Source organism: Mustela putorius, unplaced genomic scaffold (genome assembly GCF_011764305.1).
Source record: "Mustela putorius furo isolate JIRA1106 unplaced genomic scaffold, ASM1176430v1.1 tig00003867_pilon_pilon_pilon, whole genome shotgun sequence".
Classification (NCBI taxonomy): domain Eukaryota; kingdom Metazoa; phylum Chordata; class Mammalia; order Carnivora; family Mustelidae; genus Mustela; species Mustela putorius.
Genome location: NW_025422019.1, coordinates 25,052,335 through 25,069,203, shown reverse-complemented (window position 1 = coordinate 25,069,203; position 16,869 = coordinate 25,052,335). Strand labels below are relative to the sequence as shown.

The window sequence follows — 16,869 nt, the reverse complement described above, 5'->3', positions numbered from 1 at the left end:
TGAGTGCTTCCAGTATGCTAGGTACTGTGTGGGGGCTCTTCCCCAGAGACACATCTTCCCAGAGTAGTCAGCCAGTTACACGCTTTACATGAAGGGAACTACAGGTTAAGCTCTTAATGCCAACTGCACCAAGGGTGAACTATATACATGAAGTCACATCTCTTAAGCCCTTGTCTTCTGAGCAATACACCTCACCTTACTTTTAAGTAAACAATTTCTATACACTTTGGGGTCATCCTAAGCTATACAAAATCTACAAAGTAGTGAAAGGTGGACTTCTCTGCTTAGGTCTACATACTCCCAGTATGTCACAATGCCTCCTTCTGCATGCTTGCTGCATCAGATCTCAAAGAAAAGTACTGGATGACCTCAGTCTTTGGGTCATTTTATCATATGTTTTGAGCATTAACTGAACAATGACTTGATATTTGCATGGAAACTGCTTTGGAAGAAAAAACGTAAACCTTCGGCTGCTTACGCTACTCACGCTCTACAACTGTAAAGACAATAGGAGCGTGAACGAACCCCTTGGAAGAGCTTTAAAGACTAACATGCTCCTTTACAGTTTCCCTCCAAGCTCTGTGTATGTTCTCTAGGCTGAGCAGACAAGGTCAGAAACCACAGAAATAACTTTAATCTGGTTATAATAGTCGGTGAGGGGGAGAATGCTCTGGTGGTTTAAGGGAATAAAGGAAACCAAATCAAGATAAGGAAACACACTAAACAAGTGATTCGCTAAATTGGTTTACATTCGGCTCACTAATAGATTTTCTTCTAGGCATGTCTGTGAGATGTAAAATTTAAAATGTGACTAATATCACTTTACTAGGGTTGATTAAAGAATGCAACTATGCCAAGCACTGGGTAGATTTTCCCTGGTAGACTACAGGAGCATGAACAATTTGGTCTGTCAATTGCAAGCAAGTAAGACAAATAACTGAATGAATGAATGAGTCAATCAATCAATCAATCAATGAATCTATGAATCAATGGTGAGATCTGCCTTCCTGATGCTGTTTCATTTAAAATCAAGCATGTGAGAAGCATTAAAAAAATACGGTTACAATTTACAGATGATTCTTTTGTAAAGGTAAGGGAAATAATCTTAAGAGAAAAAGAGAGAAAGGAAAGAAATCTTTTTATAACACCCGGTGTCCTGCTATAGTGAGTTTTGAGGCCATTTCCCTAAGACTGTTGAGAGTAAACACACACTTTTCATTAAATGTGCCTTTCCCATAACTGGTCCATAAGCATTTCCCATGACTCTGCAGTTGAGTGTCTTGGCTGGAGGAGGATCTGGCCATTAGAAGGAGGGCTCTAGATATGCTGAGTCCCAGCCGTGCTGAGAGACTTGGCACCTTTATATGTTACTTCCTAATACCAACCCCGGCACAAAATGTCATCGGAAGCCTGCATAAACATTGGACTTAGATTCACATAAATTATTTCTGTCCTAAGGTGCTTTCTGCCAGAATTTAGTAAAAACAACACTTTGAGTAAATAGAATTGGCGTATAAATGTAAGAATATTAATCCAGCAAAATGATCATAGAAAAATATAATCAAAAGTACACATTTGTAAATCTTGCCATGATGGGAGAGGTTTATCTCGTGCTTCTGAGTTTTTATTGAATATTTCCATAGAGTTCCTTTAAGCTGACACTGCCAAAGTGCTCTGAATTATCAGTTGCTTTGTAGAATTGTAAAGTCTTTGAGTTTCATTAAAATGCTTAGGAGTTATTTTAATAATCATATGTGTGATTAGCACGTGTTTAGTGCTGGATCTACAAATTCATTCTAAGAGTAAACATTGGGACAATGAAATATAATGCCAGATATGATTGCTGCTGTCAGCAAAAACATTGTCTTATTTTATTAAAAATCGCCAACAAAATGCCGTGAACAGAAGATACAGTTTCTATTTATAGGTATTTCCTACTCTACTGTATTATGGTATCTGCATACCACTAGGCTGTATCTAGCAGCGTTTTCATTTTGCCTCTGGTATGTACATAAATAGAGAGGTACAGAGTCCTTTTATTATATGTGCACATGTCTTATTATGTGCAGCTCCCCCAAAGTCCTATTCGGATATTTGCTCTAATATAATAGTGCTCACACCGTCGGTGCTGAGTATTAGTAAGTGGGTGAAGATTTCCTGGAAACGATGATAATTTAGCTATTGGCAATAATAGCATTATAACATTCTCAGTGATCCATTCTGGCTTTAAGTACTTATTAAATAATATTTATTCCTAAATTATGAATTTATAAAATTAAATGAGATTGCAACATGCAATAAAAACACACTTCTCTCTAAACTCCAAATGACTCCATTCCTCACAGATAGCTTTCCTTGCCTTCATTCTGCTTTTACTGTTTTCTGCCCTCTGTGAGCTCTCGACTCCTCTCTGATGTGTTGATACGCTTTCCCCCAAAGCCACCTTTTTTTATCTACTTTCCTTACCCACTCGTCCCCTTCTTGTTATTCTCTCATTCCATACTGATATGGGAATAATAGGATCCCAAGGCTGTCCTTACAGTATAATTAAAGTATGAATTTCCAGGAGTTGGAAATTGCAGGCCATTTTTATTATGCTTCTATAATAAAGCCAGGTAACATTCAGAGAATTAAAATGGCTTTTTCCTAGTAGATAACTTGGTAAAGACTTTTTTCCCCTTGGTTCTATTGTTTTAAGAGACTGGGAGCTGGAAATGGGAATAGATTCACCAATTCTTTTTCTGAAAACACCTCTATCTTTTACATGATATATATCCCCCTAGATCCTGGGAATATGTTGTAAACTTGTAACAGATGGTGATGAAGCTTCACATTTTTATACAATACATTTTTTGAGATTCTGCATCTACTGTATGTATCTTCCAGGGAAAATGACCTTGAATGAATGAAGTCATAGTCTGAAGGAAAAACACCCCACAGATAGACCAGCAAAAAAATGATGAGTCAATTGGGTTTTGTCTTGTTCCCTGTGGTAAGATGAAATAATTTTGCACGAAAAACAGAATGCTGAAAAATAGGATTCAAAGGTCGTCTTAACACTGGAGGTGCATCTGTTAATTGTTCCAGGAGAACCAGTTAGCCATATTCTATACTGAACAGAAACACATGGAAGACAGGATATCACTGTTTGCAAGTAGGAATGCTATTTGCTTCACTTGGGTAATGTTGGGGGCTTACCAAAAATTGTTCTGGCACAACATCTACCAGCATGAATGTTAGGAGGGTTCTAACACTGTGAGTGCTGATATTTTATGAATGTTTTATCACTGGCTTGAAAACAAGAAGTTTGCAATTGAATCAACAGCATGTCAGACAGACAAAATATTAAAAAAAAAAAAAAGAAAGAACATTAGTGGGAATTACTGATGTCCCTATTGTAAAAACAAACTGAAGTTAATAAGAAATTTGATCCTCTTAACCTATTAACAAAAGTCAAGTTTTAATTGCATGGCTTCCCAGACAAATCAAGTGGTACCGTTAACTTGAGCATTGGTTGTTTAGACGGTGTGCTAATGGGGGGAAGTTGCTGCATATTCAGTTACCCACCTCTTTTTTCGACAGCTTCAATGCATTGCTTTACAAACCGTGGAACTGTGGAATTTTCACGTTCACACACTGTGTGCAGATGAGAGCCAAAAATTTGATCTGCAAAAGAAACAAAGATGAGCTTCATTAAAATCCAAGATTGCGTTGTTCTTTAATTTGATTCTGTTTCCATATCCACTGTGTGCTGAAATCTGTGTCTTGCATAGGAATCGTGTTTTTTGTTTTTTTTTTGTTTTTTTTTTGCTTGAATTCCAAAGGGTCTACTGCAGAGATACAAAGGCCATAACTCCCTCCTTTATGGAACAGGACTCTGGGCCCAGAGAAAGAAAATGAACACTCTGCCATCGATTAGGCCGGGATGACAGAGTAAGTTATAGTCTCTCTGGGCATAACTTTGTTGTTTATAAAATAATGACAATGAATTAAGAAAACTTCTACAAAGTCATTAATCTTAATGAATTGGTGTCTTGAGTGTTTTAAAAGAAACTTGTTAATGATCACCAAAATTTTAATTTTTTAAGTATATTTAGAAGATTTGTTCAGTGGGTCAATGATCTTTGAAGAGGCAAGTTCCAGGAGATTTACTTTGAAGTGGATTTCTTAACATCTCTCCTGCCTCAAATGCCCTTCCTCTTCCCTCATCTAAGTATCCCCTTTCCTTTATAGCTCAGCTCTGACCACACTTTATCCACAAACTCTTTTCTTCCTCTCTCGGTTTTGTGTCTCCTTTAGCATCGGTTCTTTGGAATACCAGTTCCTCAGGATGTTGATAGGCAATTTGGGGAAAAAAGGCCTGTGATCAAAATGGTTTAGCAATGTTGGGTTAAACAAAGTTAAACAGGTTTCTTTCATGTGTATTTTTACAGCCTGTGACAGGCCCGTCTGCGCTGGGAATCTCCACAAAGGCCTGGAGGACGCACGATTTCCCAAACTTATTTGAGTAAGATCCTTTTATTTCAAAGGGCATCTCTCCAGACTAATGCTTCCGAGAACACACTCTGAAATCCTAGCCTAGTCTTCTCATTTGAAACACAATTTATACTACCTTGCACTGTGTACTTACATTTATGATATATGGAATGTATTTTCTCAAAGCAGATTTGGAGTGTCTACGTTCTCTATGTGTTTGCAGAGTCATTAGTGCTTAGCATAGACTCTGGCCCACAGGATTCACTCACAGATATTTTTTATTGCAGTAAATTATACATAACATAAAATTCACCATTTTAAGCATTTTTACATGAACATTTCCATGGCATTAAGTACATTCTTGTGTAATCATCACCACCATTTCCAGATTTTTTAAAAATAGCATAGATATTTATTACTGATAGTGAATCAAATACTTGGTAGGTTCAAGGACTTCCTGTCTTGCTCAAAGTGAACTCCAGTTCCCTAATACAACGTCCAAGGTAATACATGACCTGCCCTTCCACCCATTAATTGATTTCATTTGCTTCCTCTCTCCTCTCTCCCCCTTATCACTTGCCTGCAGCCACTCTGTCCACATTACTGAGTCTTGTCTATGCCAAGCACACTTCTGCCTCAGGGACTTTGCACTTATTATGACCTCTGCATGAAACTTGCACTAGGTCTCTTTTGTAGCCTTTCGTACCTACTTCTTTTCTAAAAATGGCCCCACTGCTATAGGAACGCTCCATGATACTTCCCTGTTTTACTTTCCTTAGAGCATTTATCTCTGCCTAGTATATTAGATTGATGTGCTTACTGATTAGTTTTCCCCTGCTTAGAGTGCAAAACCCAGGAGAATAAAGACTGCACCTATTTCCTTTCTTACTGGGTCCCTAGTAAGTAGACAATGTTTGACATATAGTAGAAGTTCAATATCATTTATTAAATGATTGACGTCAAGACACTGTCTTAATCATCAGTGGAGGTCTTCAATACATTAAAAAATATGTGTAGTGGAAGTGGGGAGAAAAATAAAATGTAGCATAACAGAATGGTAAGTGAAATATTACAAAGGGGTAGTCAAAATGGAATGTGGTGAGACTTGAAGGAAGTCATGTTTTTCATTCATTTCTTAGAAAAGGTGATGGCTTTGAATTAAGGACAACCTGGCAAAGAGGAAAGTAATTAAAGCAAAAGCATGAATATATTTCAATATGAAAATGTACATTTTCTTCTAAGAGACAAAAAGATGATAAGCCCAAAACATATCAACAGAGTGTAGAGAAGTTGGAAATAATCATGGGTATTTGGTTTGAATACTTGGTCAAGTAACAAAGATTTGTTCAAAAAAAGTGAGCCACCACTATAGGAAAATAAAATGACATAAACTATTATTTAAGAAAAATAGCCCACAACTTCAGATGGAATAATTTAAATTGGCCAGAAATTATAGTCTGGAAGGACTGCTATAAAGTATAAAAACATCTAATGGAAATTATTATTCAAATCAATTTCTCAAATATTTATTGGACATGTGGCAGGACATCAGACCAGCCTTTGGTGCCCACAGAAGACTTCCCAGAGAAGAAACAAATCCTCAAGGAAAAGTAAGACCAGTGAAGAGATAAAAGACGTGACAAAAGGCCATTTAGGGAAGATGGAAGGAAGGTATACAAACACATCAGTGATGGGGAGAATGGTGCGAGGAATGAGATGTGCTGAGGGAAACAGTCACTCTTTCTTGTTTACAGAAATCTTGATGTATTAAGCTTTAAAAGAAGATGAAGATGATGTTATAAAAGTTTTAAATATTTAGTTAGGTAGGTTAGATTATTTGAAAGTGTGCAGACACCAGTGATATCTTATACATACACTATTCCCCTCCTGACTTCTTGTTTTTAGAGTCCATTCAGAGCCTGAAAATATTCTCTATTGACTTCTTCCTTCCTTGCTGCTCTGGGTAATTAGTTAGCTCTAACCAGTCAAATGTAAGGAGAAATGACTTGGGAAGCTACAAGAGATTTCTCTCTATCTCTCTCATTCTCTCTTTTTTACCAGATGAAAGAAAAGGGGTGTATGAAGGAACTCTTTCTTTTTCTTCCTGCTTTGAACATCACTGTGCGATCATGTGATGCTTGGAGCTACTGCATCAATCTTATCACCATGAGACAACAAGGTTGCAGACAAAAGCAAACAGGATTTAAAAAGGTCAAAAAAACCCCGAGACCTTAATGACATTGTTGAAATTCTAAACTTAAAACAATTATTTTCCAAATTCCTTACTATGTGAGATAATATGTCCTTTTAAACTAGGTATTCTATCCCCTACAGCCAAAATATTCATAACCAATTGTGATTGATTGTGGAGAAGATCGAACACAGGGAGATTAGTTAAGAAGCTAATGTGATCACCTTGGAAGGTGTTATGGAGACCAGAATCAGGATAGAGTTGTGGTAAATGTAATCATTTTTCAAGATTCTTCTCTTCTCTGAAGTAGATTTGTACATTCACCCCTTTTGCCATGTGACTGTGTGGTAAAACTCACTACAGTGGGTAACACTTATTTTTCCCGTTTCACTGATGTTGGGCTTGGCTATAGACTTGTTTTGGACAAAGTAGTGTGAGTAAAAATGACAGTGTGTCAGTTCCAGATGGAGGCCTTAAAATGCATTACAGATTTCTACCCACCTGACTGCTTTATGCTATTGCCAAGAACTTCCCTGGATAGATGCTGCCCTTTCAGTCTGGGATCCAGAATAAATACACATGGCACAGATTGAGGCCTTACACTTAGAATAGATCTGTCCACTAAAACCTGCCCCAGGCTACTTGATCCATAGACATATGAGAAATAAATGTTTTGTGTTGTGTGTCACTAAGATTTGTATTTGTTTGTTATGCAGCAGTAGCTTACTGATAAAGACATTAACAGGAGTCCAGGTTGTTGGTGAAGTAAGCTATGCTCTGAGAATGAAAACAAAGAGAATTAACAGGACATGGAAATTGAAACTGGTGAGCAAAAAAAAAAAAAAAAAAAAAGAAAGAAAGAAAGAAAGAAAGAAAACAATTCTAAATTTGTTAGGAATGTGGAATCTTGCATCAGTTTAGATTCACCCCAAGGAGTAGTCCTAAAGGAAATTTCTCTCCCTTTAAAATGAACTCATTGTGCTTTACCTAATATGATGGCAGTTTTTACTCTGTGTTCTTTCCAGATCCATTTAATTCTATCAAGTTCAACTCAGTGCATATTTCTTGAGCATCTGTCATGTGCTGGATATTGTAAAGAATACAAATATTGATTCACTTATTCAGTAACTATTTATTACATGCCCACTTTAAGCCAGACACTGTTCTCCAGCCAGAAAATGCAGTGATGCATAAAGCATGATCTCCTATAGTCTGGGGAGGTGGTGGGTAACTCTCACAAACATTTATAATATAATGTGATTAGTGCTATCTCAAGGCTGTGTAATAACAGCAGTTAAGCTTCATTGTACTCTTACATTAAGCCAGGCATGGTTCAAAGTATTTTATGTATTCTAACTTATTAAATCTTTACACCAAGCCTCAACTCTTTAGTGGTAGATACTATTAACCTAATTTTATGGCGAGGGAATGGACCCCAAAATATTGAATCCTATGTAAAGTTACAAAGTATCAGGCTTTAGGGAAAGAAAAAAGACAAGAAGCCGACCTGCGACAATGGAAAGAAGGGGTGATTTTGTAGGATTTGTTAACTGGATGCAGAAGATGAGTCAACCTACCAGAGAGGACTTCTTAGTTTCTTGTTTGAGTAAAAGAGATTGACATGCAGAAGGAACCATCAGAGTTTGCAGAAGAATAAAGAGACTGGTTATCAGGAACATGGATAAGCATTTCAGATGCAGAAGGATGATGGGAGATAAAGGTGAAAAGTTCTCATTGAATTTTGACAACTCAGAGGCCATTGATGACCATGAGGAAAAAAGTGAAAAGATCAAATGGACTCCTGCGTTAAGAAGTTTAGTGCTAGGAATTCATCAATTATAAAGGAAGGTGGGATTTGGGTCCCATCTTGAGCAGGGTAGATAGGAGTGAACGTGAACTTCTGGGTGTTCTGCCATAATGCCCTGGAGGGAATGAGGTGTGCTACTGGCTACTTTTTGGTTCTAAAGTGTGAGGTAGGTGAGGTGCATCACTGCCACTTACTGGGTGGTCCAGCCAAGCACAGGCAATACCTCATTGAGAAACTCCCCTTATGATTGCCAAGTGTCCTGGTGAGAAAAGAGTCTTGATATGATCAACATCATTAGACAGAAGGGAGATGTTTGCTTCTACTAGTTACCAGAAAAACCAAAAATTGTCTTCTTAATTCTAGCCTCTCTTTAAACTGGCTATACTCACCCAAGAAAGTATGGCTCTGGAATTAAGAATTTAATCTCTGTGGTGAAGCTGATTAAATGCAAACCTGTAACTCAAGCCAAGGCAATGAAATTCTCCCTCACAATGATTAGAAGTGGGATACTACAGACTGAGGTAGTTAGTGCCATAAATAGTAAATAGTAAGACTTAAATAGCAAGACTGCCTAGATTTAGACACTGGATGCCAGGGGCAACCATATGGGGAGATCGCTATGTGCAATGGGTGACTCGGTCCAGGAACTAATTTGCAGAGAGAGGTGAATGAAGCAGACACACCCTAGGTCCTCACTTTCTGATGCCTAACTCCAGAGATCATCTATCTCTTCCATGAGGTGTCATGACATACCTTAGGTTGTGACAATAGCTCCTATTTTATTTGAATATATTTGAGTGAACTTCTGTTTATTGCAACCAAATAAACTTGACCAGAGCATGAACATAGCATTGGCCAGAAGGTTTCTATTGCCCATAATGGAAAGTGCCAGCCTTGGTTAAACAGTGAGATCCACTGTCACAGATGACCTGGTTGGGAAAAGTATGGTGGATGTCTATTGCTTTTCCTGGCCCTGCAACTATCCTCCTATTCTCTGGTAAGATCACTCTGATTTTCCTTAGGAAATGATGCCTTTCTCGTGTTGGCTGCCATTTGGTTTGAGTGGTGCTGACTCCACCACCTTTAGCTCCAGGGAGAAACATGAATTTCCTCATGTTCAGACATGAACACATGGCCCAAGTTGATCCGGTGGAGAAATCCTAAGGCTTTTTCTAGTGCTACTGGGAAAAAGAAACCTTACTTCTAGAGGAATTGACTAACTATTGGGATATGAATCTGAGCTTCTAGAAGTTATGTTACCATCTTCTGGGAGAACATACGGGAGAATTAAGCCAACAGAGTAGAAAACAAGCTGAGTGATGGAGGAAGTAAAGATTTGATAGCAATTGTGCCCCTGGATCCAATCATGCCTGAAGCTGTCCTTGTCCCGTGGAATTTTCAATTAAGCAGTCCAATAAATTCCATTCTTATGTTTGCAGTATGGACAAGTTTCTATCAATTACAATGAAAGGAATCTTGACTACAACACTAGCCTTCAACATAAAATGATGGATCATGTAACTTAGAGGAGATGATGATGCACAAGAAATGGCTTTGCAAAGTAAAAAGTGTTATCTAATGAAAATATATCATAGAGATTTAGCTAACATGTCAATGTCAAATTTCAGGGCTGTGGTGGAATTGTCACCCATCTGTAAATTTGATACAATCCAGGGTTTGATACCAAGGAGGACCATTAAACTGCAGGAATGTGTTTGAACCACAGAACTTCCTATCTTAAAATAGTATAAGGAAAGGGGGAGGGAGAGAGAAAGTATTGTTTTCTTGGCAAGCATTAATGAACTAGTTTTGCCCCCTTAACTTCCTTGCCTGTTGTCCTGGCACAACACGAAGGATTATTTCTGCTTTCCCCTTCCTTATGTTATTCCAAAAAAATGGAGCAACCCAGAACCCCGAGCTCCAGACTCCCTACCTATATTTCCATCTGTGGGCTCACTGGTAATCCTTTATTCCTCTCTTAACAAATTTTTGTATTTAGAAAACACCTCTAGCTTGAGGTGCCAATATTTTTGGAATGCTCCACAAATGCCTATGGCCTTGGCTAGTGTGATCATTATGTCTTCCTTCTCCTGCTTCAGCGTTTATACCAGGGGTGGCAGGCAACACATTGGTTGGAGAAAATCCATTTTCAGCAATTTTTCTTTGAAAGCATCTTTTGGTGAGAAAAACAAATAGACCTTCCACATGACTGCACTTATAAATCATGTTGTTTACATAATGAATTAGAGTTTAACTAGGAAATGGTGGTTTTTAATCTTTAAGCTCTCAAACTTTTGACCGATTTAGTTAGTTCATCAGCATAACCAGGTTAAGTCTCCCAGATTACAAATTAGCTTCATTCTCCCTCATCTCTGCTATATATTTTTTGACAAATTATGGAAAGAACACCCAGTAATGGGATCTTTGTCAGTTAGATTCCAAATGAATCAAAACTATGAGGAAAACTACTCAATAGAGGCAGTTAAATGTTCAAATAATGTGACGGTGTTATCATCATTTACCCAGGAAGACAGTCTCCACATGCTTTTCAAAATGATTATTCTGCTTTCAGGACACAGGGATGCTGTTGCAGCCAGTCCAGTAAATTTTAAAAAGGAAAACAAAGCACCTAGAACTGCACATACATGAAGAACATAGAGGGGAACAGGAAACAATAATAACAAATCAAGGGGCTTAGACCCACCTATCCTTTTGGTCACGAGGTATATTTTTTAAGGGGCTGGGCTGCAAAAAAACCCAAACCAAAACAAAACAGAAAACACTGGGGGTTTGTTTATTTATTTATTATCTTTTATTTATTTTTCTTGAGAGAGAGTGCACGTGTGTGCCTGTGCACGTGTGTGCCTGTGCACGCATGTGAAGTGGGGGGAGAAGGGGCAGCGAAAGAGGGGGAGAGAATTTCAGGGAGGCTCCACACCCAGCGTAGAGCTTGATGGGGTTCAATCTCACAACCCTGAGATCATGACCTGAGCCGAAATCAAGAGTCCAATGCTCAACTGACTGAGCCACCTAGGCCCCCGCCACCGGGAGCTATCTTACACAAAGAATTTATTCAAATATTAAGGAATGACAGTGAGTGGGAACTCCAAGAATTTACTAGGGGGCGCCTGGGTGGCTCAGAGGATTAAGCCTCTGCCTTCAGCTCAGGTCATAATCTCAGGGTCTGGGATCAAGCCCCACATCGGACTCTCTGCTCAGTGGGGAGCCTGTTTCCCCCTCTCTCTCTGCCTGCCTCTCTGTCTACCTGTGATCTCTTTCTCTCTCAAATAAATAAATGAAATCTTAAAAAAAAATAAAAAAGAATTTACTAGGAACTCAAAGTAATTTAGTAATTACTCGAGGCTGGAGAACCAGTCTTGGAGATGTTTCAGACCAAAGGTCCCAAGGAAGTCCATGAAATATGCTGCTGGGTCCAGAGTCTTATAACTCTGATGGCTAGGTCAGGATGCTCTTTACGTTACCAGTTCGCCACCAGCATAGTTCTGATGACTTACACTCTTCAATTGCTCAAGATGGGATGCCCAGTTAGTTGAAATTATGTTAAAAATGGTGTTGGGATAAGAAAAAACATAGCCCTGGTGGCTTCAATAGTAGGTAGCCTGTACTTGAAATATTTCTCCCTCCACAATGCTACTCACATAAGCACATCCTCTCCCAATAAGTTGCTATGGGGAGGGGCAGTGGATACTGAAGGGCAAAAGTAATATTTCCAACATGGGTAATTTCAGCAATTTAACCAAAATTTAGTTTTGGTTTTAAACTATAAGTAACATTTGGTTTTCTTTTCGAGAGTAGGTTTCTAGAAAACTTTCAGATTACTTATCAAAGAATCCTGTTTTTACTTTTATCTTTTATATTTTCTCCATTTCCATCCTTATTACTTTTTCTTCTTCCTTAAAATACTCACCATATAAGGCCTCATCATATAAATTTATTGCAGCTTTACTGATAATTTTTGGAGAAATGGGTGATTTAAGTAAGTACTATAATTTACAGATGGCTTATCTCTTTTTTTTTTTTTTAAAGATTTTTTATTTATTTATTTGACTGAGAGAGATCACAAGCAGGCAGAGAGGCAGGCAGAGAGAGAGGAAGGGAAGCAGGCTTCCTGCTGAGCAGAGAGCCCGATGCGAGACTCAATCCCAGGACCCTGAGATCATGACCTGAGCCGAAGGCAGCGGCTTAACCCACTGAGCCACCCAGGCGCCCCAAACTTATCTCTTGAACTAAGATTCAGAAAAACATGTTTAATGCTAAAACACTACTGAATTTAATCTGTATTAAGTGCTTCATAAGGTTCTGTGTTATTTTACAATGCCTTCGGGCTTTGATTAAAAGTATCAGTTACTGCTTTTTGATACACAGACACCAAAAAACTGGGCTGATTCTCTGCTAAATCTCTAATATACACTGCAAGTGAAGTAAATTTCTCTTACTGCCTTGTTTACTTGTGTTTTTTTTTTCTCATAAGAGTCAAATACAGGGAAAAAAAAGCATAATTATTTTAACTTTTAAGTAGTTTGGAATCTAAATAAATAGAAACTCTAAATATATACACTTCTGTGTATAGTTTCCCCCCACATGTTTATTCATACTTGTGTAGCTCATTAACCTAATAGATTTTAAAGTCCCTGGTGGATAATGATAATGTCTGTTCTGGAAGGACTGGCCTGGAGGAGATTTTACCCAGACTATGGAGAAGATATCCCCAAACAAGGGAAGGCTGTAGTCTGCAGCCTCCAATCAAATTTGGACAGTTGGATGCAGGAGTAGTATCTTGACACAAGCAGCCCAAAGGTGAAATTCTGAGACAGGCCCACTGTCACCCAGACAGAATGAAGGAGTTCTTCCCCACCTTCTCCTGTTTCCTTTCCTTTCTTCTTTTTTCAGGCTTCAAGCTGACCCCACCTTTCAAGATTTTACTCTCAATCCAAAATAGTACTTCCATGAAGTACTTCCATGAAGTACTTCTTCCATGAAGAAGTACTATTTGGCTCCTTTTTCTTTTTCTTTTTCTTTTCTTTTCTTTTTTTTTTTTTTTTAAAGTAGGATCCACACCCAGCACAAAGCCCAATGTTGGGCTCAAACTCACAAACCAGGGATCAAGACCTGAGCTGAAATTAAGAGTGGGGCGCTCAACTGACTGAGCCACCCACTCATCTTTGCCCTCTTCTTTTAAGCTTCTAAACTTTCATGGAAATAGATCTCAACTCAACTTTGGTAGAGTTAACACAATGGACATTTTGGGGAGTCCACTAGTCAGAAATAAATTCATATCTTAAACAAGGAGTTTACTACCTCAAATTAAACAGGGAGTATGAGATTTTTCAATATTTGTCTACTCTGGGCAGCAACTTTATCCTATGCTTCTCCATCCTTTTGTTTACCCAAAGCAACACAACACACAAATATACACATAAACATGCATACTGCCCTCCACATGCATGTGCACAGAATCACAAACAACAGTATAGAGAGTGGTCTGATCAAGTGAATATTTCATGAATTTTTGTATTCATTCATCTTTTGTGTCCATCCCTGAGTATTTATCAATGCCTGCCAGGGATGGAATAATGAATAGAACACTCTCTGCCCTCCTACAGCACTTTCTGGCTTCATATAGCTTAGATATAAATGGGAAATCAAACTCATAAACCCATTAATATATAATATATGTGTGATAATGTTCAATATTGACAGGTACTATGAGAAAAGAAAGCAAGACAGGGAGATGGAGAGCCAGAGGGAGGTATTATTAGGGAAGACATTTCTGAGGCTATGCTATTGAGTGAAGATCAAAAGAAGTGAAAGTGTGAATTATGCCTATACTTGGGGAGAGTGTTCAGTCAGAGGAGCAGCCAATGCATAAGACTGGGGAGTAAGCATAGTGTAGTCGGGGAGCAGTAAGGAAGCCTGTGTGGCTGGGGGAGATGACAAACATAGATGAAACTGAAAAGGTAGCCTGGGGACCAAAGCAGGTAGAATCTTGTAGGTCACAGAAAGGTCATCAGATAGTATTTTAAGTATGATTTTATTCTAAGTAATTAGCAATTATTGACCATGGGAGTGAAATAATGTGACTGATGTTTTTATTTTTTTATTTTTTTTATTATTATTATTTTTTTTAAATAAGATTTTTATTTATTTATTTGACAGAGAGAGATCACAAGTAGGCAGAGAGGCAGGCAGAGAGAGAGAGGGAAGCAGGCTCCCCACTGAGGAGAGAGCCCGATGTGGGTCTTGATCCTGGGACCCTGGGATCTGAGCTGAAGGCAGAAGCTTTAACCCACTGAGCCACCCAGGCGCCCTGTACTCTGTCTTTTATTTATTTATTTATTTAAAAGATTTTATTTACTTATTTGACACACACACAGAGAAATCACAAGTAGGCAGAGAGGCAGGCAGAGAGAGAGGGGGAAGCACGCTCTCTGTTGTGCAGAGAGCCCCATGCGGGACTTGATCCCAGGACCCTGAGATCACGACCTGAGCTCAAGGCAGAGGCTTAACCCACTGAGCCACCCAGGTGCCCCATACTCTGTCTTTTAAATCTAAAACTATGTACATTTTTGCGGCTGAGTAATATTCCATGATATGCGTACATATACATAGATATATATAGTACAACTTCATTGTCCGTTCATCTATCAGTAGACGGTTGGGTAGCTTTCATATCTTGACTCTTGAAAATAATGCTGCAATAAACATAGGGGCCTATATTTTTTTGAATTAGTATTTCTTTTTCCTTTTGGTGTTTTTTCTTTTTTTTTTTTTAATTTTTTATTTTTTATAAACATATATTTTTATCCCCAGGGGTACAGGTCTGTGAACCACCAGGTTTACACACTTCACAGCACTCACCAAAGCACATACCCTCCCCAATGTCCATAATCCCATCCCCTTCTCCCTAACCTCCTCCCCCCAGCAACCCTCAGTTTGTTTTGTGAGATTAAGAGTCACTTATGGTTTGTCTCCCTCCCAATCCCATCTTGTTTCATTTATTCTTCTCCTACCCACTTAAGCCCCCATGTTGCATCACTACTTCCTCATATCAGGGAGATCATATGATAGTTGTCTTTCTCTGCTTGACTTATTTCGCTAAGCATGATACGCTCTAGTTCCATCCATGTTGTCGCAAATGGCAAGATTTCATTTCTTTTGATGGCTGCATAGTATTCCATTGTGTATATATACCACATCTTCTTGATCCATTCATCTGTTGATGGACATCTAGGTTCTTTCCATAGTTTGGCTATTGTGGACATTGCTGCTATAAACATTCCGGTGCACGTGCCCCTTTGGATCACTACGTTTGTGTCTTTAGGGTAAATACCCAGTAGTGCAATTGCTGGGTCATAGGGCAGTTCTATTTTCAACATTTTGAGGAACCTCCATGCTGTTTTCCAGAGAGGTTGCACCAGCTTGCATTCCCACCAACAGTGTAGGAGGGTTCCCTTCCTGATCAAAACTCTTCAAAGTGTAGGGATAGAGGGCACATACCTCAATATCATCAAAGCCATCTATGAAAAACCCACCGCAAATATCATTCTCAATGGAGAAAAACTGAAAGCTTTTCCGCTAAGGTCAGGAACACAGCAGGGATGTCCATTATCACCACTGCTATTCAACATTGTACTTGAGGTCCTAGCCTCAGCAATCAGACAACAAAAGGAAATTAAAGGCATCCAAATTGGCAAAGAAGAAGTCAAATTATCACTCTTCGCAGATGATATGATACTCTATGTGGAAAACCCAAAAGACTCCACTCCAAAACTGCTAGAACTTATACAGGAATTCAGTAAAGTGTCAGGATATAAAATCAATGCACAGAAATCAGTTGCATTTCTCTACACCAACAGCAAGACAGAAGAAAGAGATATTAAGGAGTCAATCCCATTTACAATTGCATCCAAAACCATAAGGTACCTAGGAATAAACCTAACCAAAGAGACACAGAATCTATACTCAGAAAACTATAAAGTACTCATGAAAGAAATTGAGGACGACACAAAGAAATGGAAAAATGTTCCATGCTCCTGGATTGGAAGAATAAATATTGTGAAAATGTCTATGCTACCTAAAGCAATCTACACATTTAATGCAATTCCTATCAAAGTACCATCCATCTTTTTCAAAGAAATGGAACAAATAATGCTAAAATTTATATGGAACCAGAAAAGACCTCGAATAGCCAAAGGGATATTGAAAAAGAAAGCCAACGTTGGTGGCATCACAATTCCGGATTTCAAGCTCTATTACAAAGCTGTCATCATCAAGACAGCATGGTACTGGCACAAAAACAGACACATAGATCAATGGAACAGAATAGAGAGCCCAGAAATAGACCCTCAAATCTATGGTCAACTAATCTTCGACA

The 16,869-nt window shown here is 38.5% G+C and overlaps 1 protein-coding gene across 2 annotated transcripts in view; it reads right to left on the bottom strand.

Annotated features, from left to right (window-relative positions):
- The window catches only part of ARHGAP15 (Rho GTPase activating protein 15), a 605,619-nt gene that overhangs the window by 218,924 nt on the left and 369,826 nt on the right, over window positions 1-16,869 (bottom strand). For both annotated transcript variants that reach the window (XM_004757889.3, XM_013059079.2), the window contains exon 10: window positions 3,568-3,666. In XM_004757889.3, coding sequence (XP_004757946.1) covers window positions 3,568-3,666 — 99 coding nt within the window. The remainder of the gene's footprint in view (window positions 1-3,567; window positions 3,667-16,869) is intronic.